We start from the raw sequence: 22,341 nt of genomic DNA, 5'->3' as shown, positions 1-22,341 counted from the left end.
GGGGTCCAGTCACCTGGGACAGCATAGGGAGAGCGAAGTCTTGGAAATGCCAAGGCAGATCTGGGGCCTGGGGACTGGGGAGGGACAGTGGCTTAGGAGCCCCAGGGGCCTAGCGAGGCAGACAGAGCTGGGGACAGAAAGAACCCTAAGCATTGTTCACCCAAACTTGCAGCGGCATCTAGAAAGGTAAGCAGCGCTCAAGGAAGAGCTGCCGCACCGTGAGTTCCAAGTCTCTTGGCCTCTAGCTCTTCTCCCGACCCGCCAGACGTGTGGCAGAGTCTGCCTGGCCTCCAGCTTCTCCCGAAGCTCAGTCCTCTCTGAGCGGAGACCCGACCTCTCGCTGCAGACCCCAGCATGCTCGCCAGGCGAGTTCCGGGGAGCTCCGGCCACGTCCACCTCCCCCGCTGGCCCCCAGCGCACGCCAGGCTGCAATGCTGCTCCGCATGCGAGAGACCCCGCGCCCACCGCCACCCGCCCCGGTTGGTTCCCGCTGAGGAGAAACAGTGCCGGGACCACAGATGGCCCCTGGCAGCACGAGGCTGTCTGGCCCCATCCCGATGTCCACACCGCCTACCGGGCCCCGTGCCGGCCACTTCCTCAACCTGGTCCCAAGAGGCAGCGCCCAGGCAAACGCATTTGGCTGAGCAGGACTCTGGGGGACGAGCATGCTGGGAGCCCCGAGCACCCAGGTTGGGACAGAGGGAAGCCCCACAGTGCCTACCTCCTTGGGCCTCCATAGCCGCCCTCCCCGATCTCGCCAAGCAAAGCGTCCGTGCTCTCCCCGCGCCCCCACCCCCGCCCACAGCAGCCCCTCACCTGTGCCCCCGCCCAGCTGTGAGGTGCTGCGCTCCGAGGCCAGGCCGTTGGCCCGAGGGCTGGTGCCTGGGGCCGTGGCAGGGGTGGCGCGGGGCAGGCGCTTTCCTGGTACTTTCACTGTGGTCCGCAGCAGGTCGATCTCCTTGCCGTGGATGTTCTGCATGTAATCCTAGGGGCCACGCAGACAGACGAACACGCGTTAGCACCGCTCCTCGTCTCCGGCGCTCCCCGCCAGCTCGCACATCCCCCCCATTCCCCAGTGCTGCAGGGAAGGGAAGGGGAGGGTAGGCCCGAGGTTTAGAAAGCAGGATGGTGAAACCCACGGAGTATGTCCAGGTCTGGGTGACACCCAGGGTACTGGGGACCCACGGCAGCTCTAGGAGGGACGCAGGCAGCAGGGGGCAGGAGCAGGGCAGAGAGAAGGGCCTGGACCCCAGAGCTGAGGGCAGGGCTCCTTCAGGAAAGGCAGCTCAGGGGGCAACACAAACAAGGCCAAGTACAGGACCCAGGTGGGTTCAGGAAGAGCAGGGCCCGAACAAACGGCAGGGCGGCCCCAGGCTGCAGGGGGCTCGTCACCGGGTACCTCGGCCCTGGTTTCAGAAGCTTTCACCACCACTGGGGCGCAGGGAACCCGCAAAGCCTAGAACAGCCCTCGCTCCTGACAACAGTGCCCAACGATAAACATCTCTTGAACAATGAAAAAGAAGCCTTCGGAGCACAGAGACAAGTCCCCAGTTCCACAGATGCCAGTGGGCAACCGGTATCATCGTGCGCCCCCCAGCCCCGCCCATTCACAGGGCCGGGCATTCATGCCCACAGGGGCAGACCGCCGCTCATGTGACCCTGCCGGCAGAGGTGACCAGGGTCACTTTACAGCTGAAGGAACCGAGGCTGACAAAGGCTAACCCGCCCGAGGTGACACCATCAGAAGGTGGGAGAAGCAGACTCGAGCCCAGGCTCTGTGGATTCCCAGGGCTGCGCACTGAAGGCAGATGTCCTGGGCCCAGGCATGCATCCTGACTTCAAGTCAGCCCCCAAAGGTCCCAGAGAGTGGGAGCCACTTGGTGCCTTGGGCCCCCCACCATTCCTGCCATCTGGACACTGGCCTGGGAGGCCCATGGTAGAGCGGCCACATGGGGGCCACCGAGCAGAGCCCGGCCCGTCAGCTTCCTGCTTTAACCCCGAGCCTGGCCAGGGCCCAAGCTCTCCCCACTGCTGCTGCGGTCTCCTTGCCCGACGGCAGACTCCCATTTCCCTGCTTCTAGTACCTGCGAGACCCTCTAGTACCTTCCCAGCTCACGTCCCTGATAAAATGTAGCCAAAATCCCTTCCGGAGAGCAGAATCTGGGGGGGAGGCACCCACGGATCTCTGGAGTTCCCTGGTTCAGACTCCGATCTGCTGTCCTCCCTCGGGACCCGCCGTCAGAAAGCTCCCCACAGACACAGTCCAGGTGTCCGTCTAGCGCGCCTGTCACCCAGCAGCTCTCCCACCTTCTCACCCTTCAGCTTCAGGGAAAGGGACGGTGTCTTCGACTTGAAAGCACAGGTGGGGAGCACTGCCATTTGGGAAGCAAGGCAAGGGCAGGGGCCGACCAGGGATTTACAGCTGGCCCTCGCTCTGGGACCAAGACAACATCAAGTAGAAAGGGGTCACGGTCCCAAGGAGCCATGAGAAGGTGCAAGTGTCCGGTCAGGAAGAGAAGCAAGAACAAGGAAGCAGCACCCCATGCCAGGCTCACTTCCGAGGCGGGTCATCGGGGGAGGGGACCTGTGGGAGGGCCGTGGGGACATGAGTGCAGTGGTCTCCTGGGCCCCATCCAGCTGCAGTGAGGACTGGCCAGGCCTGGAGCTGCTCTTCAGGACAGAGGGGCCTAGTCGGGCCCAGAGGAGAGCAGCCCCCAGCAGCGTGTGCCCGGAGGAGCTCCCTTCCATGCAGCTCCGAGCTGCGTCTGTGCATGGAAGGTGCCAGGCCCAGCCTTGGGCTCAGTGGGCTTCCTGTCTCAGAAACACAGAACGACAGCCAAGGAGTCAGGGGGAGCAGTCTCCACCCATGGACGGACCCCCGTGATGAGCTCCCCCCAAACCGTTCCCCGCTGTCAGGGTTCTGGTCCTGTGCGAAGCCTCCGTGCCCTGGTGCCTGGGAAGGAAAGAAACCCAGGAGGTCCTTTCCTGCCCCCGCCCTGTGTCCCCTCTAGCCGTCCGTCCTCCAGCAAACTCAGCCCCCCACCCAGTCACCACAGGCCCCCTGTGGTCCTGCTCTTGGCCCAGCGTCCAGCACGGGGCCGCCTCACAGTCTCGGGCCCCACGTCCCACTGACCCGGCTTTGGCACGCACCCAGCCCGGGTCCCTGCACACGGTCACATCTTGGATCGGCTGTTCTAGACGACTGTCAACAGCTGGCTGGGCCGAAGGCACAGCTGCAGTCCCTCTCCTGGGGGAGGGGCTTGGGCCGCTCTAGTTCACAAGGAGGTCACGGCCGCGGCAAGTTTCCAGGCCCCATGACGGCCTGGGGATGCCTGCTGCGGGACACGACAGACACCGACCCCGCACCAACACCAGTCAGTTGCGGCCGCGAGGGGCCTGGTCCCCGGGAGCAGCCCGACCACAGCGGATGGACAGACGGCGCTCGTGCCACTGCGGGCCGGGGCCCCTGGGCCCTGTGCCCGGCTCCAGCACCAGGCTGGGAGCCAGCATCCAACCCGAGGACAGCATGGCGAGGAGGGCGCGGAGCAGTAGCAGGGACGGGGACGGCAGGGGCAGCGTGACAGCGTTTCCCTCCGTCAGCAGAACAGGGAGCGTGGCGGCGGCGGCGGCGGCGCCGGTGGTGGCTCAGGAGAGCGGTCACCACGGCTGCCTTTATTACCCACCATCAAACAGCAATTTCTTCCCCAGCCTCCTCGCTAATTACCCAGCCAGCGTTCTCATCTCGTTTTATTACTGGAATTAACAACGAGTTCAGAGCGTGGAAAGCTATTAAGATGTGTGATTAAGCCACATTCAATTAGTTTCTACAAACAATTTAATTGATGTTGCAGATAGAATTAACAGAAGGTGATTGTGTGAATGGCTCCGCGGGCTGCAAATGGGGGAGGCTGTGGCGGGCTCTCTTGGGCCAGGCGAGGTTGGGGCGTGAGGCTCGAGGCCGGCCCGGCAGCCCTGTCCTCCAGCAGAAGGTGAGTCATCCCAGGGCCGTGATGGCAGCAGACGAGGCCATGAGGGGCGTGTGCGCCTCTGGGGGGCCAGCACGGCCCCTCCTCTGCACAGCTCCCCCGTGGAGGGAACCTCCCCAGAAGCCAGCCAGGGGGTGCCCGCTTGCAGCCGTGGACCAAGAAGCCCGCGCCGCTTGGGGAAGGGCAGCCACCAAGGGAGGAGGTCAGGAAGCGAGGGGCAGACGGCGCAGGAGGCCTTCACTAGCACGGACTCAACCCTGTTCACGCAACGGCACGGGACGACCCCCGTGCGGCCTTCACTCCTACTTTCGCCGTCCCCACACCTTTCCCACCTGACCTGTGTCTCCTGGACGGGAAAAGAAGCATCCACAGGGCAGGGCTGCCGCTCTCCGCGTGAGCCAGCGCCTCCTGGCCTCTCGTGTGGAGGACCTACATTTTGACGCCAGAGCCAACGGGCAGCCAGTGAAGAGCGGACCGAGCGCCTGTGCCCACAGACCAGCCTTTCCCTCAACCTCTTCCTGAGGCCCTGTGGCCCAGACAACAAGAGGGGGCCTGGCTGGGTCGGGGGTGGGCAGCAGAGCCACCTGCCTCTTAAGACTCACCTTGCAGGAAAGCAAGGACAGGCCTGGAAGCCCACGGCACCCGGACTCCATGCCGGGCCCCTGCACACACCCAGCTGCACCCAGTCCAACATGCCGGAAGGGCATCTGAGCTCCTCCGAGCGGCCCAGGCAGGAAGCCCGTCAGTGCCCTCCGTCCTCCTCACCAACAGTCTAAGCAACACTTGCCTGGATGTGAACCCTCCAGTCACCTTCTCAGCTAGCCCCTAAGAGAGATGCTCTGGGCGCAGCGCAGAAAAACCTGCATCCCGCTTCGAGTCAAAATCATGGGCCCAGGTACCAGCTCAGCCACAGGCAGGGTGATCCAGACGGCCTCACCGCGATTCTGCTCTCTCGACTGCTGGGCGTAAAAGCATTCCCTTCCCTTCCCAAACCCAAGCACCCAACGCTTTCCTCCACGTCCCAAGACCTCCTTCCTGACCCTCTGTCCCACGCTGGGCTTCCTCCAATACCTGAGACATGGGGACAAGCAGAAGGGACATGGCACAACTTGAGCAGCACAGAGCAGAAAGAACGGGGACGGAGGCAGCGAAGGGGGAAAGCCAAGGCCACCCCAGCATGGCGGGGGGAAGCTGGGCTGCTTCCAATAGGCTCACCCCCAGCCCCACTGGCTAGACACTGCCTGAGGAGAACAAATGCGTCTTGCCTGGGGACAGGGGGGACAGACAAGTACGACTGCCTGGGAGTTAGGAGGCACGAGGCTGGCCTACAAATGGGCACAGTGGCTGCTCTTGGCTGGGGTGCGGTAGCTCTGCCATCACTCCGGCCCAGAGGCCCAAGCCTGCTGGAGGCCCCGGGACTTCCTAAGACACCTATGCCTCGCTGCGTCTCAAGGACTCAGCCACAGGACCAGGTCTGCGAACGAGGCAGCCGTCAGAGTCAGGCCAGGAGCCTTTGGCCCCTGAGTTAAGGTGGGGGAAGGGCCAGTGCTCAAGGAGTCAGACAGGGAGAAGCCCAGGAGGGCAAGGCTGGGCTCCATCCTGAACAGAAGCAGACTGCCCACCAGCTCCCCCCAGGCCAGGCCTCGGTGCATCTTCTCGGCCCTGGTTAGGGCTGGCACCAGGGACCCCAGCGCCCCCTGGGTCGGGCCTGACACCTCGTGCAGATTCAGAGGCGGGCCAGAGGCCCTCCGAGGCAGGCCCTGGGCTTCTGGGCCGGGGGTGGGGCCAGCCCACGTGCTGTGCTGGAGGGGCTTCGGAGGAGAACTCATTAGCCCCACAGTGGGGTGGTGACAGAGATGGATTCCGGTGACAGCTGTGTGCGGGAGCCACGCAGTGAGGAGAGGGGGAGGCGGGAAGGGTAGGGGAGCCGCCACGGGGCCACTCTGCCATTGCCGCACCCTGACACCCTGCCAGGGCAGAGGCCAACACCCTCCAGACCCCTCCACCCACCACCACCAGTCCGGGGCTCCCCTTCCCCAGATGACCTGTGCCCTTCCCGGCGGCCCCGGCTTAACGGTCACCCTGGACCCAGGAACCCAGGGATCCCCCTGCTGATGTGTCTCTCCTAAGACAACTGGCTGATAACCACCGGCACCCCAACTTCAGCAACTCCATGGAAACGGGCCCAGCCCAGCTCTCTGAACAAGGAGCACGTGTGCTGCACAGAGCAGCCAGGCCAAGGCGGCCGCCCCCGGGGGCTGTGCTCTCTCCAAAGGGCTCCACCACCACGCCGGCTTCGTGGCGAAGTGCTAGGCCCGGGCCCGCGTCTCGGGGTCTGTGCGGCTCCTGAACCACCCCAGTGCAGTCCTTTCTGAAGGGCAAGTCCCCCCGAACTCACTGAGGCCTGCTCCCCCCTTCAGTCCTAGACTCCGCCCCCTACCCCTGGGCCGCCCAGCTCCCCGCAGGGCCCCCCGCAGACTCACGTGCAGGCTGGGGTGGTAGGTGAGCAGCCCATTGTCGCAGAGTGTCACGTACTTCTTCTTCCACTCCTTGTTCAGGGATTTGCCACTTCGCTTCAGCAGCACACCCTGAGGACAGAGGCCGGGTCAGGGACGGCGCCAGCCCCACACGTGACAGGCCCCAGGAAGCTCACAGTGACACAGGGTAACACCATCCTCCACCTCCTGTCCTCGTCAGAGGGGAGAGACTATGAGGACAAGAACTGGTGGCTATCCCCGACCGTCCTCCAGGAAGCAGCCGGGGGGGCCTCCCCCCACCGACCCCATCCCCCCAGAGGCCTGGGGCCAGGCCAGCACCTGGAGGCAGGGTGTCAGAGGGCAGTGCCGCTCCGGCCGTATGTCTCCAGGGATGGGTGAACAGGGCAGAAATCCCTAGAATGCCCCAGACTCCACAGTGCGAGCCCCAGCCACTGAGCCCAGGAACGGGATTCTCTGGACGAGCCCATGAGACTCAGTGTAGCGGGGACAGGAGCGATGGGATGAACACGGGCTCCGTGGGAGCGAGGCTGTCTCTGTGTCCTGTTCACAGACACGCCCTCAACACCGTGACCAAGCCCCGGACACATCAGACGCCCAAGAAACGTCTCTGGAGGTGCACTGGGGAAGCCGGTGGGCAGCGGCCAGACAAAACGCCCCCAAGGGGAGAACCCCACAGGAGGGGCTCAAGCAGGGAGGTGTCAGGGCCAGCAGAGGCTAGGAGAGCAGGGGAAGCACCCGGAGTCCACCCCAGTGGGCACCAAAAAGTGGGAGCTCAAAGGTGTAACTTTGTACCAGCTCCTCCTTAAGAGACGAGGCCCGGCTCTAAGACGAGGAAGAAAACAGAGATCAAGGGACTCGAGTATGAGGAAACAGCATCAGCTAGGGTGCTGGGCCCCAGGGTGCAGGATAAACCCCAAATCTCTCACACTTCCGAAGAGAAGGCTCGGTCCTGAATAGAGCAGGTGCGCCAAGGGACCACTGGGCACTCCTGCCCAATCTGCCCCATGGGAACCCAGACAGGGCCGAGAGTCTCCTGCCTCAGCAGATGTTTCCGATCTTTGCTACCACTCCCTCCTCTCCATCTCCTTCTTCCCACCACCCTCAAAAGACAGATGCCATCGTGGGAGGTGCGGCCACAGGATATTGAGCTGGGAGTTCTGGGTTCCTTGAGGACACACTCTATGTCTTGGTGCCCCTCCGTGTGAGAGACCCCGTCCTCACAAGGAGCAATTGAACACAAGTGGTATCGATGGGACCTTCACTAGACCGTATGCGTAGAACATTCCCGAAGGCAGTCGGACCCCTGCCCTGTGGTCTGCAAAGGAGCCTCAGTGACCTGCTTCTGGGCATGGCATCCACCCCCCTCCCCGGCCAGAAATGAGACACGAGTACAGCTGCTCCTTCTGCCCTGCCTGCAGACCACACCCCTTGGGACTGATGGCCACATTCTGGAGAAGGCAGCCCCCAGCCTCCGCCTGTGGCCTCCTGGAGGGCTGGGAGGACCACGGCCAGCTCACTCGCTCCTCTTCTCCCTCCCTTCCACACCCCCGGCCTTCAGCGGGGGATTTTGCTCGAGCCTCTGTTCTCAAATCCTTCCCACTGGAACCCTGCCCTCCCTCGCTGGACCCTTCATCTGCCTCACGTTGAAGCCCTTCCCTCCTGGGTCCGGTCCCAGCTCCGGGTCATGGGAGAGGGAAGCCAGGCTCTGCTCCCATGTCTGCCCCCAGCTAGCCCTCAACATCAGACAAGTCACGTTCACTGCCTCGGCCTCAATTTCCCCGGCGGGTAGGGAAAACGGACTCGCGTGCAAGGCTTCCTCCCTCTTTCACACACAGAATCGGGATCAGGATGCAGGGGTGGGGGGTGCGGGCGTTCTTGCTGGGAGGGAACCCTCTCCTACCCAGCACTCCAGCACTCCAGCACTCCGGCCCCTCCTTCGCCCGGGCCTGGCGCTAATGAGCTTAGCGAGCACGCTGCCGGCAGGGGTGTGGGAGGACTGGAAGGAGGAAAGCGAGCGCAGCTGGCCAGGGACTGGACCTGCCGCCCACTCGCGGCCCCCCTCCCCGGCCCGCCTCTCACCTGCCTCGCACCTGCCCGCCCGCGCCAGGACATGGAACAAGCATTAAAGGCCGGGCTGCCAGAGGCCTGCTTCCCGTTCCTGCACACCCGCCTTCCAAGGAGGGAGACGAGCTACGGGGGTTCCCGCTCCCCTCCCTGGCCGGCCGGCTGCGCACGGCGGAGCAGGAAGCAATCTGGGGCAGAATGGGAGTGGTGCGGAGGCGACAGCCCCCAGAGGACCCGTTCCGCCGCCGCCTCCCTCCCAGCTCCGCCAGCCGGCTTAATTGCGGAGTCCGGATTGATTGGGAATGCAAATGGCAACTGAAATGCAATCTCCACTCCCAGCAGGAGTGGGGGGGGGACGGGATGGGGAGACTGGGACACGAGGGCGGGAAGGGGGCCACGCGGGCCCTGGGCAGCTGGAGGGTGGGAGGAAGCACCAGGAAGGGCCAAGGGGCTGCGAAAACCAGAGCGTGGACAGTCCCCACCCCCACGCCGGGACCCCTGCTGTGGCTCGGGAGCACCTCAGGTTCCTCCCCCCCACCCCCCGCAGGGTCCACCCCTACTGGGGGGTCCCTGAGCTTTAGTGGCCTGAACCAGCCAGGCAACCCAGCTGGCCTGGGGGGGACCAGAGCCCAGGTGCAAGTTCACAGGGCTCCACCCCATCCCACAGCTCTCCCTGCCCTCCATGTGGGGGATTCAGGGAACTGACAAGTTAGCCTGTACCCCAAACAGGAAGGAGACATCCGGGGCTACCCTTATCTCAAACTAAGGACCCTGGAAATAGCGTTCATTTATGTATTACATGCTCCTCTGTGCATCGGGTTCAGAGAGCACCCACGCCCAAAGCAGAGAGTGTCGGGCTTGCGTGAGGCACTGGGTCTGCATCGCCCCAGAGACAGGCAGTCACACCATCCACAGGTCTGTGGGGTCCAATGCCGCACCCAGACACACAGAGACCGGCAAGGAGGCTGGACGCTGCCCCGGGCCTCCCTGGAGGTAATCCTGCCAGAGCGGCGCCTGCCGGGCCCTGTATGTGGACGTCCCAGGGGAGGATGGAAGCAGGGACACAGGGCCTGGAGCAACAGGTAGTTCCCCACCCGCCCTCCAGGACCTCTCTGGGCTCTCCGTTCTAAACGGACCTTCACCGTGGGGTCAGAACCCCACGTGAACAGAGGAATTCCGTCAGACTGCCCAGGGCCCCCAGAAGGCCCGGCCTGGAGGGCCAAACCTTGACCATCCACTCAGCAGCCCCACAGCCCTGCCCCACAGCCCTGCCCCACACACCACCATCTCTGCACAAAGACGCCCTGCTGTGTTCAAGGTCTTTTTCCAGCCCCTGGACCCACTCAGTGGGTCTGGGAAGCTCCAAGCTCCCGGAGGCCCGTCCCTGCCAGGCAGAGACTGGGAAAGGAGGCACCCTGGAGGGAGCAGCTCAACTCAGCTTTTCCAGGGAACAGAGGTTCCCACGGAGAAAACGGCACCGATGAGCCCCGGGCAGGGAGCAGCCGTTGGCGTGCTCCTCAGGGTGCTCTCCCGCGAGTACCTTCTCCCGGAGTGGGGAGTGGGACAGGTCCGAGGGGCCTCCCAACTCCTAAGGCCCAGACGGGAGAGCCAAGGAGGACGGCAGGCGGCTCTCTGCTGCCCCCGTGTGGCCGTGCGCAGGAGCTGCCACAGCCGTCAGAGCCGCCAAGGGACGCCTCCAGCCCAGGCGGCAGCTCCTCCCAGACATTCAGGCCACACGCCCTAGGGGCCCGGAACAAAAGGACCATCGTCCCATGTTCCCTGAGCCTTGTCCCTCATGTCCACCACTCTCTGGCCACCAGGGAAAGGAATGCTGACCTGTTTGATGGGGATGGCCCGGCCGCTCCCGATGCTGTCCACCTTGCAGTCAGCGGCCTTCTTCTCCCGGTCCAGGTCGGCCCCCTTCCGAGACTGCAAGAGAAAAGAAGAGGCGTGTTACAAGGGCCCAGGGTCCATGGGGGACAGCAGCCCACCTGCACTCCCCTGCCCTCCCCGCATCCCTCCTCCGGGCAGGCCCTAGCAGGGGCAGGGCCGGGGCGGCGGGACCGGGAAGGAACGGAGACACGAGTAGTCCAATGGGTTTATTCTTACACACGGCACCATACAGAGCAGCACAGGTCACTGAGCCAGGCCCGCCCCTTACAGGAGAGCAAGGACACGGAATACCGAGGGCGCGAGGAGCCTGCACGCAGCCCAGGGGGCTGGGGCTTAAGAGAAGGGAGGGGGCGAGGAGAGGTGGACGGTGGGGCTGAGGGATGGCGGGGAGCACGGGGCACGATAACCAGGGAGAGCAAAGTCCAGAAGTGAGCGGGCGGTGGCCCGTCTGCGGTACAGACACCACACGGCACGTTGCACCGAGCGCGGTCGGCGAGGCCCGAGGGGCACAGTGGATGGAGAGAGAGAGGAGAGAGGCCAGAAGAGGCCCTGCGCCCCTGCCAGGCTCCTGGGGCAGAGCCCGCCCCAACGCGGATCCTAGGAAATGGGGAGGCCAAGAGGGGGAAAGGCAAGCGCGCGGCGGTGGCTGTGGCGTCCGAGGAGCGGAGCAGGAACGCAGAAGTCCATGCAGGAAGGAGCAGAGGGGGGAGGGGCAGGAAAGCTCCCCCCAGGAGCGGCTGGGCCGGGCTGGGCGCTTGGACGCCCCCGCCCCTCTGGGCCTTGTTGCGCTGGCCTGGCGCCGGGCGTGGGGCCGAGCTCCCTTCTTCTCCATGCAGCGAGCCTGGCGCAGCACGTCCAGCTGGGCCTGGTCCCCCGGCCGCCCCCAGCCGCGGGCTCCAGCGTTCCTAGCCTTCCCTGGGGGTGGGGGTTAGTTACAAAGGTTCCTGTGGGTCTCTGGAGTGGGGAGCACGGCGGCCGCTTCTCATCTGAGAGCAGTCCCAGGGCCCGGCCCGCCTCCGGCCCCGCACAGGGGAGAATGTCCAGAGGTGCTGTGTGTCACCACCTGGTCTTCTAATTTGGAAGGAGTTGGAAAGGCCTTTTTGTTGATGAAAAGTTGGAAACAGTGGCACATATCTGCAAATATCGAAAGAATAAAGATTTTGGCAAGTTATACTCAAGCCCCGCACGAGTCGGTCAGCACTGGTGAGGGCAGAGACCCAGGTGCCTGGGGAGAGGCGGCAGCGGGATGAAGAGGAGGAGGAGGAGGACAAGGAGGAGGAGGCGGTGGCGGCAGGGGCCGCTGGGCAGTCCAGCTCATCAGGGAATGTTCGCCACTGGGCGGCTGGGGCCCCCATCCCTTCCTGTTCTCCTAGGCCACCAGGAGCCCAGGGCACAGGATGGGGGCACAGGACTGCCCCCTGCAGGCCGGGGACGCACCACCACGGGAGCAGGAAGAACCGGGCTAGAGGCCTCTGCCCACAGTCCCACCATCAGCACCTGCCCCAGGCTTCTCCTGGACGCCACAGCCTCTGCCCCTTCGGGCCAGGGAGGAGGAAGGTGGATGGGACCGCTGCCACCAGGTCCCCGGACCAAAGAGCTGCGTGGGGGGAGTGGGGTGCAGCCTGCCACGGCCAGGCTGGTGAGCCAAGAGGCCCCCAACCAAACCACCAGAGGGTTCCCTGGGAGCCCAGAGGGGCAGCCCCCCGGGATGGGAAGCAGGGCAAGAGTGGCAACAAAATGAGTACATGAGGTCATGGGGGAGACTGGGGACATTGATGGCCACATCCAGGGGGTGGGTCACAGGGACACCGGCCACGGAGCAGGCGTGGCTCTGCTGGGGACGATGACAAGGGCAAGGAGGGGACCCCGACAGCGACGATGGGGGGGAGGTCCCGAGACGCACTCCTAGAGACGGACGGGTCTCGAGGCCTCCTCGTGGACAATGGCGCAAGGGAGGTCACCATGGAAACAATGAAAAGGAAAAAATAAGGTCGCCACAGTGAGGATGGAGAGAGGGAAAGGGCCCGGGGGAGGCTGGACGGCAGGCGGAGGCAGCCGAGCAGGCAGCGGGGAGCGCGGGGCGGGGAGCACGGAGGGCCGCAGTGAGGAGGCTGTGAGCCGGGCATGGACGCTGGATAGAGGGCGGCAGAGAGGACAGCAGGCCTGGCAGCGGAGGAAGTGGGAGGTTCTGGATGGGGTAGAGGGAAGAGGGGCGCAGACAGTGGTCACTGCAAACACAGACACCCGGGGGGGTGGGCTCTGCGACGGTGGGCACAAGCAGGCAGCCCAGGGCGGTGCGCGGCTCAATGGGCATGAACAGAAACGAGATGCTTCGAGTCGAGGCAGGCTGGGGAAGTGCCATGCGCGGCAGCGGCTGTCAGCAGAAAGGGGTGGTCGGCAGGGACGAGGAGGGGGCACGAGGCAGGCACAGTGGGGACAGGGGTGGGCAGACTGGGCAGCGGTGTGCTGGGGCAGGCAGAGGCGAGAATGAATGGACGAGGCCTGGGGGCACGGGCTCTGTCTGGGCGGGGCTCCTCAGCGCCTGGCAGGGCCTGCCGGGCCAGCCGGACCCAGGACCAAGCCGAGAGCCAAGCCCTGCTGCTCGGAGAGAGGCACGAGGACTGACGCGGAAGCACCGAGGGATCTCCTGCAGAGCCGCACGGGCAGCTGCCCCGGCTGCGCCTGACCCAGGGCTCCCAGAAGGGCCCAGCCGAGTCCCAGCTGGAAGCTGAGAGTGTGGGGCAGGCACTGGGTCTCAGGGGCCGGGCCTGGACAGCCAGCAGACTGGGGGCGCCCAAGGGCCAAGGGGCTGGGCCCCTAGCTGCGCAAGGGATGTGGTTCCCATGTAGGAGGTCTAAGAGGGGAGAGGACGAGCCTGTACGGGGGCCCGAGGCCGGGAGGTGGGGTGCAGGCTAGGCTGCAGGAGCCAAGACCCAGGGGAAGACATCTAGGCCCTCAGCAGAGCCGCTGTAACAGCAGGTGGGAAGCTAAGATCAGGGAGAAGGAGCGGGATGTGGACAAGGAGGTCTGAGCCCCGGTTCTAGCTCTGCCAGCTAACCCTCCATGCAGCCTCGGGCAAAAAGCCGTGGGGGCCTGATCCCCAACTGTGGAATCGAGGGTGCCGGGGGGCATCAGAGCAGACGTGTCCAAAGATGCCTCCAGCTGAGGCCAATAAGCCCTCCAGACTGGTCAGGGGGGTGGAGAGTGTGCGGCAGAGACAGGAAGGCCTGTGTGTTTTGGCCGCGGGCGGCCCCCCGAAGGCTCAGAGAAACCGTCTAGAAGAGTCTGGATGTGCAGGAGAGCACAGGGAAGGAGCCTAGAGAAGCGGCGTGTGTCTGTGTGGATGGCGTCTTGCTGACTCAGTCTGCCGTGGCCCCGCATCGGTGGCTCTGGCCTGCGCCCTCCCGGTGGGGGGCTGGGGGCCGGGCCCTGCCTCGCCAGTGCCGGCAGCCGGGCCAGTGGGAGGGCGGCGCGCAGGGCACATACCGTGAAGATGTTGGAGCGCCGCTTGGACTGCTTGCGGACAGGTGTGGGGGTGGAGGAGGCCGCCACGGTCTCGATGCGCAGCTCCCGCTGGCTGACGCTGGGGGTGGAGGGGACTGAGGAGGAGTAGTCGCTGAAGGCGCTGCTGCCGCCATTCGTGGCCTAAGGACAGAGAGGGCTGCTGAGGGCTGCCGGGGAGCGGGGGTGGGCGGCAGGCAGGAGCTGGGGGCCCCTGTGGTGGGGGGACCTGGCCTGGGGCTCGCGGGGCAGGAGAGGAGGAAGGCGGCACGGCCCCGGGGCCGGCACGAGCCAGCCACCACTGTCTGGGGCTGCCTGGCTAGGGTCCCCGCAGGCGTGCTTCCATGCCTGCCCATGAGCCGAATTGGGTCAAGGTAAGTGCCAGAGGCAGGGGAGCCCTGCCTCACGGTTGGGTGAGGGGCGGTGTCGGGCATGAGGGAGCAGGTCCCCTCGGATGAGCCCCCAAGTCTGTGACACGTGCCAAAGATGTGGGAAGCCAGGGTTGGGCACAGGGTGCCCGGGGAGGCTGAGGTCCCCTCCCGGACAGCGTGTGCGCCGGGGGCAGGGTTACGTGAGAGCCGAGGCCAAGTGTGGCCAGGAGCCGAGACTGCTCGCAGAGGAAGCAGCAGATACGGGACAGAGGGGAGAATGGAAGAGACAGAAGGGAGCACAGGGTGGGGACAGAGAGCGCACGGCTGCAGCTGCTCCCCGGAGCCAGGAAACACGCGCGGCATAGCGAGGCCTGCTCCCTCGCTGCCCCCAAAAGGCTCGCTAAGCAGAGAACACGTCTCACCCCGACAGCCTCGAGTCCTCCCCTGCACAAAATGTGCAAAATGCCCCCAACGGCTGCCCCTTGGCCACAGAGCCACACGGCAGGGCCCAGGCCATCACACCCGACCTCTGCTGGCTGACGTGCAGAAAGACCCAGCGCTCTCCCTTCCTTGCAGGTGGGGACGCTCCCAGGGAAACCCCTGCTGTCTCCCGAAGCACGAAGGAAGGGCCTCTGGAAAGGCAACCAGGCCGCCATCAGAAAGCCGGGGGGCCGGGGGCCCTCGAGACTCCAGCTCTCGACAGAAAGAAAGCGGAGACGGTCGGCTGGACTGCTCAAGCCAGTGCACCTGTGCCCACGGCGGGGCTTTCTGAGGAGCAGGGGACGGACTGCAGAAGTCCCAGAAGGAAGCACTGGCCGAAATGCCGAGGGCCCAAAATTAACCAAGAAGGAAGTGGGCCGGCATCCCCAGCGGTGACACAGGAGGAATGCCAGCGGGACATGGCTCAAAACATGGCTAACACCCCACACGGCACAAAGGCCGCTGGCCCCTTGTAACTACAGGGCCCACTGGTGAGGAGGGAGCAGGCCTGGGAGAGCCCCTCAGTGCCCCCTGAGTATGGTTCCACGGGGAGCGGCTCCCGAGCCAGCCTCCAGGGCTGCGGGGCAAGACGGGCGGGAGCAGGGATGGGGACGAGCGGGAAGGCCATCACTCTGGGGCACAGGGGAGGCCAGGCCAGTCGTGCAGGCAACAGGGAGCTCAAGCCAGCGCTTTCACACTAATCACAAGGCGGGAGACCACACAGGGGACAAGGGGAGGGGCGGGGGGTGTGGGACACGCAGGCAGACAGGATGATGAGGGCCAAGGGAGGACGCTTGGTGGGAGGCAGGGAGGCTGGCCGCACCTGGTTGATGTGCACGGCAGGGATGGAGGCGGCGGACACTGCCGAGTGGCTGGGGGAGTTGGGCAGTGACTTGCAGGGCCCGATGGCCAGCTGCTGCTTCTTCCGCAAGGCCACTACCTTCTGGGCCACTGCAGGGGACAGCAGAGTCAGTTACCCCTCTGGGGAAAAGGGAGAAGCCCAGCTTAGAGCTGCCCCCAGGGCGCACAGCCCCACTGGCCACAGAGCCTCCTGGGCCCCTGCTCTGGGCTCTGGGGGCGCCCCCCCCCCAGCCCCATGCCCTTGTTACCATCCTGGAAGGGGGGGCGCCTCCCGCCCCATGCCCGCGTTACCATCCTGGAAGACACGCTCCACGTTGAGCCCATAGGTCGCGCACGTCTCATAGTAGGTGCAGCGCTTCAAGTCCGTGGAGAGCTTGCGGGCCCTGCTGTCGTCGATGACCCGCGGGTTTGCGGCACTGATGGCGTCTGCGGGAGGCGGGAGGGGGGCCTTTACTCAGCCTGCTGAGAAGCGGTGCCACGGACGGGGACAGGCGGGCAGCACGGGCTCCGAGGGTGCCAGCGGACCACGCAGAGCGCGAGCATCCGGGCGTCCAGGCCTCGTTCCAGCTCGGCCTCCGACTTGGGAGTGGAAACGAACTAGCCGCTCCGTTTACGCATCCCCCAAGACGGGGACACGATCGTCACACAGGTGGGAGGCCCCAGCTGGGGACGATCCAGCACATAGGGAGCAAGGAGATGGTGGCCGCTCTGAGGCAACATAGGAGGGGCTCAGAACTAAGAGATGATAATAGCAGGGGGCTTTCTCCCCTGGCCCCACGGCCCCACACACCTCCATCCCCCCCCACCCCCCGCCAGAACGGCCCAGTGGGCCCGCTCACCCTGCGTGCCCACCAACACCATGGGCACCTCGCTGGCGTTACGGAAGCTGCAGAGCCGCAGGAAGTAGTTGTACACCGTCTGGAAGCTGATTTCATCCTCCAGGCTGAACACGAACACCACCGCGTCCACCCAGGCAGCAAACTAGGGGGACCGAGCAGAATTACTACCCACACCCATTCTTGGGCGGGCGCCGCGCCCTTCTGCACACACACAGCTTTGCCCAGGCCCAACCAGCGGCCCAGGGCCAGGGCAGGAGCATCACCTGGAGCTCAGGGGGGCCTCCTTCATCTCGGATCAGCAGCAGGTAACTCTGGCCATCCACCACAATCTCCTTCTTAAACCGACCCCCTAGGACAGAGTGCATGGTCAGACCCCAAGCTGGGGGAGCCCACAGCTACTGACAAGAGGAGACAGGAGGGACCAGACGGCTGAGGGGCTCCAGCCCCTGGGCACAGACGACAGCCAGGAGCCAGAGGGGGCAGAGCGGCCAGCCTCAGAGCCCAGGCAAGCCTGTGACGCTCACCTTCCGGGGACTCCTCCTGGACATAGGTGCCTGTCAGATAGCGGTGCACCAGGGCCGACTTCCCGCTAGACAGGTTCCCCACAATGCCCTGTGAGAGAGGAAGGGGCGAGAGCAGTGGTCAGGGGCGAGAGAGAAGAGACGGGGCAGGAAAGACAGAGGACCCTAGGAAGAAGGGCCGGAAGGAAGGACCAGAAGAGAAAGCAGAACAGAAGTGAGAGGCCACAGAGAAAGGCCAAGACCAGAGAAGGAGGGGACTGGAAGCAAGGGAAGCAATGCCCGGACCCATCGCACTGGCCTGTGCCCACCCCACCCCAGGGCGGCCTGGGGCCCCCCCCAAGATCTCACTCACCACTTTAAGCTCCGGAACCGAGCGGCTCAGGGTCCACTCCTGGCTGTTCACAAAGGAGTCTGCAGGAGAGAAGGCCCCCATCAGGACTGGGGAGGCACGCACACCTGGGCCACCCACCGACAACTGTCTCCTATACTGCCCTTCCCTGGGCCAAAGCCAGAACACAGCACGGTCCCAATGGGACCCCAGCCTTCACCCGGTTCTCTAAAGAGCAGTGGGAAAATCCTTCCAGAGACGATGGGAGCAACGATGCTCCTCAGGGAGAGGACTCTGAGAGGCGTGGGCCCCACTCTCCCAGCTGGGACCTGTGTCCCTCCTCTCCCTTCTGTTCCAGCAAGGTGAGCAATTCCCACCCTGAGCCACACCTGGGCCTGGCTCAACCAGAGCCCCAGACCCCAGGCGAGAGGCCTCGCCAGTAGTTCTCTGCTCAGACCCAAGTTGGGCAGGGCACCTGGCAGCTGGGCAGGGGGGCCAGCCTCCCGAAGCAGCGAGTAGGAACAGCTCACCCTCACAGGGTGGGGCCACCCACCACATTCCTAGGCGGGGTGAAGAGGGAGGAGCCCTCGCCTGGCCTTGTTCTGTGAGGGGCAGGTTGAATGGGGAGCTATCTATCCTCCCCCAACCGGCCCTCCTCCCCAGGCTCCTCCTCGGTGGGAGGCCATCACTCTTTCTTTCCCAGAGAGCCGCCTCCTGGGCTTGCGGGCACTCAGGTCCAGGCCCTTCTCTTCTCTACCCTGCCTCTGGCAGTGTCCTAGGGAAGGGAAGCCTCCAGCTCCCCAGAGCTCCCTGCAGCCCCATGGCCAGACCCCTTTTCTTTCCTCTTTGCATTGTAATGGACATCCACCAGCCAGCTCCAGGGGGCCCTGACCTGCGCCAGCCTCTCTGCCCGCTTCCCCTCCCCAGGCTGTCTCAAAGAGTAGCCACCACCATCGATCGGGTCCACAGGAAGTCCCTCTGCTTTCGGGCAGAGGCAGCTAGAGGTGAGGACTCAAGCCCACCTGGAAGCCAGAGACACAGGCGCTCTCCACCCCTCCCCGGCCTCGGTGCCACGCGTGCCAGCAGGGAGGAAGGGGCCCTTCCGTGCTGGTCTCACATTCCACCATGCCAAGGGCCAGCGGTAGTATCCGGTGGCAAGGGACCCAGACTGGACGCATCTGCAAGTCCTCCCCGGCCACAGCCACCTTCTGGGACCCAGAGCGCGCCAGGTCGCCGGCCTTGGTCCCCGCCCGCACGGCACACCCACCTCTCCCAGGCGGGCTCGGTACGTTCTCACACCCGCGCTCAACAAGGGCCTCCAACCAGAGAGGACTTCCCCGGCCGGGCTCCGCGCCTTACCGCTCTGCGCGCCCAGGAGCCCGGGGGCCGCGGCGGCCCGGCGGCTCCACAGCGGCTCGGCGGGCGCGGGCTCCCTCCGGCGGAAGCGGCTGGTGAGGAGTCTCCAGAGGCCGGCGGCGCTGCGGGGCCGGCCGGGCTCGGGCGCGGCGGCGCGCGGGGCCTCAGCGCCCAGCAGCAGGTCGCGGCGGCTGGGGAAGGCGCCCAGGGAGCCGGCGTCGCCGTCGCTGCGGGTGCGCGCCCGGGGCAGCAGCCCGGACTCGGCGCGTCGGATCTCCTGGCCGCGGCGCAGGCGGAAGCTGAAGCTCTTCCTCAGCGCTGACAGGCCGCGCCGGGGACCCGGGGTGCCCCCGCCGCCGCCGCCGCGCAGCACCTGCCAGCGCTGGCTGCTCCACAGCGAGGCGCCCCGCAAGAAGCCCGCGCTCCCCGCGCGGCCCAACCCCGCGCCCGCGCCCTCGGCCGCCGCCAGCTCCAGGCGGTTCACCTCCAGGAACGTCATGCTGGTGGGCCTGGGCCGCGGCGTCTGGGCCCCCCGCGTGCGGCTGCGCCGGGCCGGCGTGGGGCTGGGCGCGGGGCTGGGCGCGGCCGAGCCGGGGAGCCCCGAGGGCGCGGGCCCGGGAGCCGGCGGCGGGGGGCCGTCGGCGGGGCCGCGGCGGCCCAGGCGCGGGCGCAGGAGGCCGAGCAGCAGGCTGCGGGCGCCGGAGGGCGGGGGCCCCGGGCCGCCCGAGCAGACGCTCCGCGGCCGCGCCGGCTGTTCTCGCGCGGCGCTCAGGGCGGCCTGCAGGGCGGCGGCGGCGCGGCCGGCCGGGGCGCCGTGCAGGTCCAGCGAGTCGCAGACGCTGAGGGCGCGGCGGCAGACGGCGGGCCGCTCCCGGCTGCAGCTGTCCCCCCGCGGCCAGCCCCGCTCCATGCTCAGGGCCCGGGGGAGAGGGCCAGGCCCATGGCGAGGGGCGCGGGGCGGGGGCGGGGCCCGGGCCGGGGCCGCGGCCGGGGCGCACGGACCTCCGGCCTCTGGGCACCTGGTGTCGGGCCCACGGAGTCCCTCAACGCCTCCACCACGCAGCCGGCAAGCCCAGACCTGGAGAGGCCGGGAGCCGGCCCAGCAAGGAGAGGCGGCAAGCCTGGCCTGGAACACCCTGGAACGGCGGCGGGCGGCAGGGGAGTCAGCCTGCTGGGGCAGCCCCCGGAGCCCTCAGAAAACAGGAAATTCCAGCCCAGGGCTCCTCCTCAGATTGGGGCAAGTAGGTGAGGACCTGTCATTAGCAGCCGGCCAGATAAATAACAGTCCTGAACACCACACACCGGGCCCTGTTTTGGATAGAAGTGGGCCACTTGCTCTAAAGGACCAAACAGGTGTTAACACCACAGGGCCGGCATTGCAGTAAACTTAAGTTAGGAGTCAGGAAGCAAGTCATATGCCCTCTCTGACCCTCAGTCTCCTTGTCTGTAAAATGGGGGGCCTTAGTTTCTGGTTGAGACACTCTGAGGTTGGGAAGCTCCAGAAGAGAGTTGCGGGATGCTGTGGGCAGCTCTTCTGTTAATGGCTGAGGTCATCTTCTCCCTTGGAGACGATAAAATTATCTGGATTCAGTGAAGTGTCCTGCCTAAGGGCAGTGAAAAGTCAAAAGGTAACCTTCAGTCCTGGACCACACAGTTCTGGACGAGTGACTCACTTTTGTGTCCTGGAGTCTCCAGTCTCCTGCTCTCTGGGTCTCCCCTTCTGTTCAGAGGCCTTCCGGAGGTCGGCTGGCCAAGGTGAAGTGCTTGCCCTCAGTGCTGGCCAGAGCCCGATCACCCTCTCCGAGCACAGATGCCTCTTCACCGAGTATGGGCTGCACCAGAGGCTCATGCAGGGCTCACCCCAGGAAGGGGACAGGAAGCTGGGAGCTGCCCCGCTGTGCTTTCCAATGCATTTTAAACATCGGTCCTCTCTGAGGCCCTGCAGATGAGCTAGTCTACCATGATCATGGGCACACTGAGAGACGGACTGAGAAACGAGTTCAGGTCGAGTTCAGGTCGTGGGAAGGATGGGAGGGTCTACATGGGCTTCAAAGAAACACTACTCCCCAACTTCCTCCACCCCCCTGCCCCCCCCAGCCCAATTCCCAGTGTCCGTCTCAGCCTCAGAATTCCACCCTTCTGGGTAGAAGCAAACTACAAGATAAAAGTGGCACATTCCTAAGGGGGCTGGGGTGAGGGAATGCCTGAGGGAGGCAGGGCCTCTCCATCCTAGGTGCTCCAAAGAGCCCAGAGCTGGAAACTTTCAAGTCCTGGGCTGGATCTCCCAGGCCTGGAAAGCCCCTGGGGGTGATTTCATATTTTCCTGGGACTACTTATTAACAGTGATGAGGATGGCTTCTCCCTCCCCAGGATGCGTTTTCCCCACCTAAATAGACGGTTCCATGGACAAGCCTTTCCCAGGATCCTTCAGGAGTGGGGACGAGAACACAGCCCTGGAGTCCTGCCTCAGTTCCTCACGTTTAAGTCTCCCACACTCCATTTCCCTATCTGCCTATCTGTCTGTCTGCACTCTCTCTCACAGACACACAGGGAATTACCCCCCCCCCGCCCCAGAAGAACAGGGCTGCTCATTACGAACCCTCCCCACCCCCAAACCTACGAACCGGCAAGCGCAGGACAGTAGCTCTCTCCGGGGATGGAGGAGGGACAGGGACAAGGTGCCCAGCTGGGGACGGGCTGCTTCAGAACTCCGCTGGCTGTCTCAGCAGGAGAAGACCCCGATGGCCTACAAGGGGCAGAGGCCCCCAGATACACTCATATCTACTGTGGGAAGACAGGCACTGGTGCCTCGTCCCTGAGACAGAAGGACATTTTACATTCTCCGAGGCCACACCATTTCCCGGTGGCTCCCACGGCACCTGTGGAATCTAGTCCAGGCCAAGTGCTCAGTCTGGGTCAGTCCCCAAACTGGCAACAGCTTCCAATTCCTCTCCTGGCTGCCTCCCTCCTTCCCAGAAGCCTTTCCTGACCCACAGAAGCTAGCCAGAGAAGGACACCTGCTGACACAGAAATATCCCCGGGGCCATCGGGCCAGTAGAGGACCTTAGGGAGAACAGCGCAGGCACAAATCTCTGTGTGTGTTTCTGTGTATGAGGTCTCTGTTCTGCCTGACAAGATTCTGCTCCAGAGAGCTCCACTCAACAGGGCCCAAAAGAAGTTAGAGCCATCCTAAAAAACTTCAAGCCGGGATGCTGTAAACAGTACAGAAATTCCACGAGGCTAGCCCTTGCGGGAGTTCTCGGCCTGCTAAGGTCCTCAGACACACCAGGCCAGCTCTGCTGGTGAGGGCTGAGAGGCTCCACGGCCATTTCGGGGGAATTAAGGATACAGTGTCCCGTGATGCCCCGCAGTGTGCTCTCTGCGGGAGGACAGGGACAGACTCCCCTGGGAGCAGAGAGTACAGAAAAGGAGCTGGGAAATCAGAAAGAGCAAGAGCTGACTCTGGAGGTGTCCAGGGCCGGGTGGATTGGACCCACCGTGGGGACAGGCCCGGGCCTGGGGGCAGCAGGGGGACACGACTGACCCCGACTACCAGGGAGGCGGGAAGGGAAAGACGTCTGTGAAGGTGTGGCGTGGGGGGCACGGAAACCAAGCACTGTCTGTGAGCGAAGGGTGGCTCCCA

General features: G+C 65.0%; 1 protein-coding gene across 8 annotated transcripts in view; it reads right to left on the bottom strand.

Moving 5' to 3' along the window:
• Positions 1–22,341, bottom strand: part of AGAP3 (ArfGAP with GTPase domain, ankyrin repeat and PH domain 3) — a 51,438-nt gene that overhangs the window by 8,854 nt on the left and 20,243 nt on the right. For 2 of the 8 annotated variants that reach the window (XM_047695884.1, XM_047695885.1), the window contains exons 1-11: positions 18,702–20,632; positions 17,367–17,425; positions 17,018–17,105; positions 16,757–16,842; positions 16,494–16,635; positions 15,946–16,080; positions 15,617–15,744; positions 13,928–14,086; positions 10,385–10,477; positions 6,470–6,574; positions 817–985 (exon numbers count right to left, since the gene is read on the bottom strand). In XM_047695884.1, coding sequence (XP_047551840.1) covers positions 817–985; positions 6,470–6,574; positions 10,385–10,477; positions 13,928–14,086; positions 15,617–15,744; positions 15,946–16,080; positions 16,494–16,635; positions 16,757–16,842; positions 17,018–17,105; positions 17,367–17,425; positions 18,702–19,608 — 2,071 coding nt within the window. In that variant the 5' untranslated portion in view covers positions 19,609–20,632. Of the gene's footprint in view, positions 1–816; positions 986–6,469; positions 6,575–10,384; positions 10,478–10,634; positions 11,576–13,927; positions 14,087–15,616; positions 15,745–15,945; positions 16,081–16,493; positions 16,636–16,756; positions 16,843–17,017; positions 17,106–17,366; positions 17,426–18,701; positions 20,633–22,341 lie in introns of those variants that run through there. The other 6 variants (XM_047695887.1, XM_047695888.1, XM_047695886.1 and 3 more) reach the window with 5 other exon arrangements.

This window comes from Lutra lutra, chromosome 11, assembly GCF_902655055.1.
Source record: "Lutra lutra chromosome 11, mLutLut1.2, whole genome shotgun sequence".
Classification (NCBI taxonomy): Eukaryota; Metazoa; Chordata; class Mammalia; order Carnivora; family Mustelidae; genus Lutra; species Lutra lutra.
The sequence above is the reverse complement of the archived record's forward strand: the minus strand, read 5'-3'. Positions and strand labels throughout refer to the sequence as shown.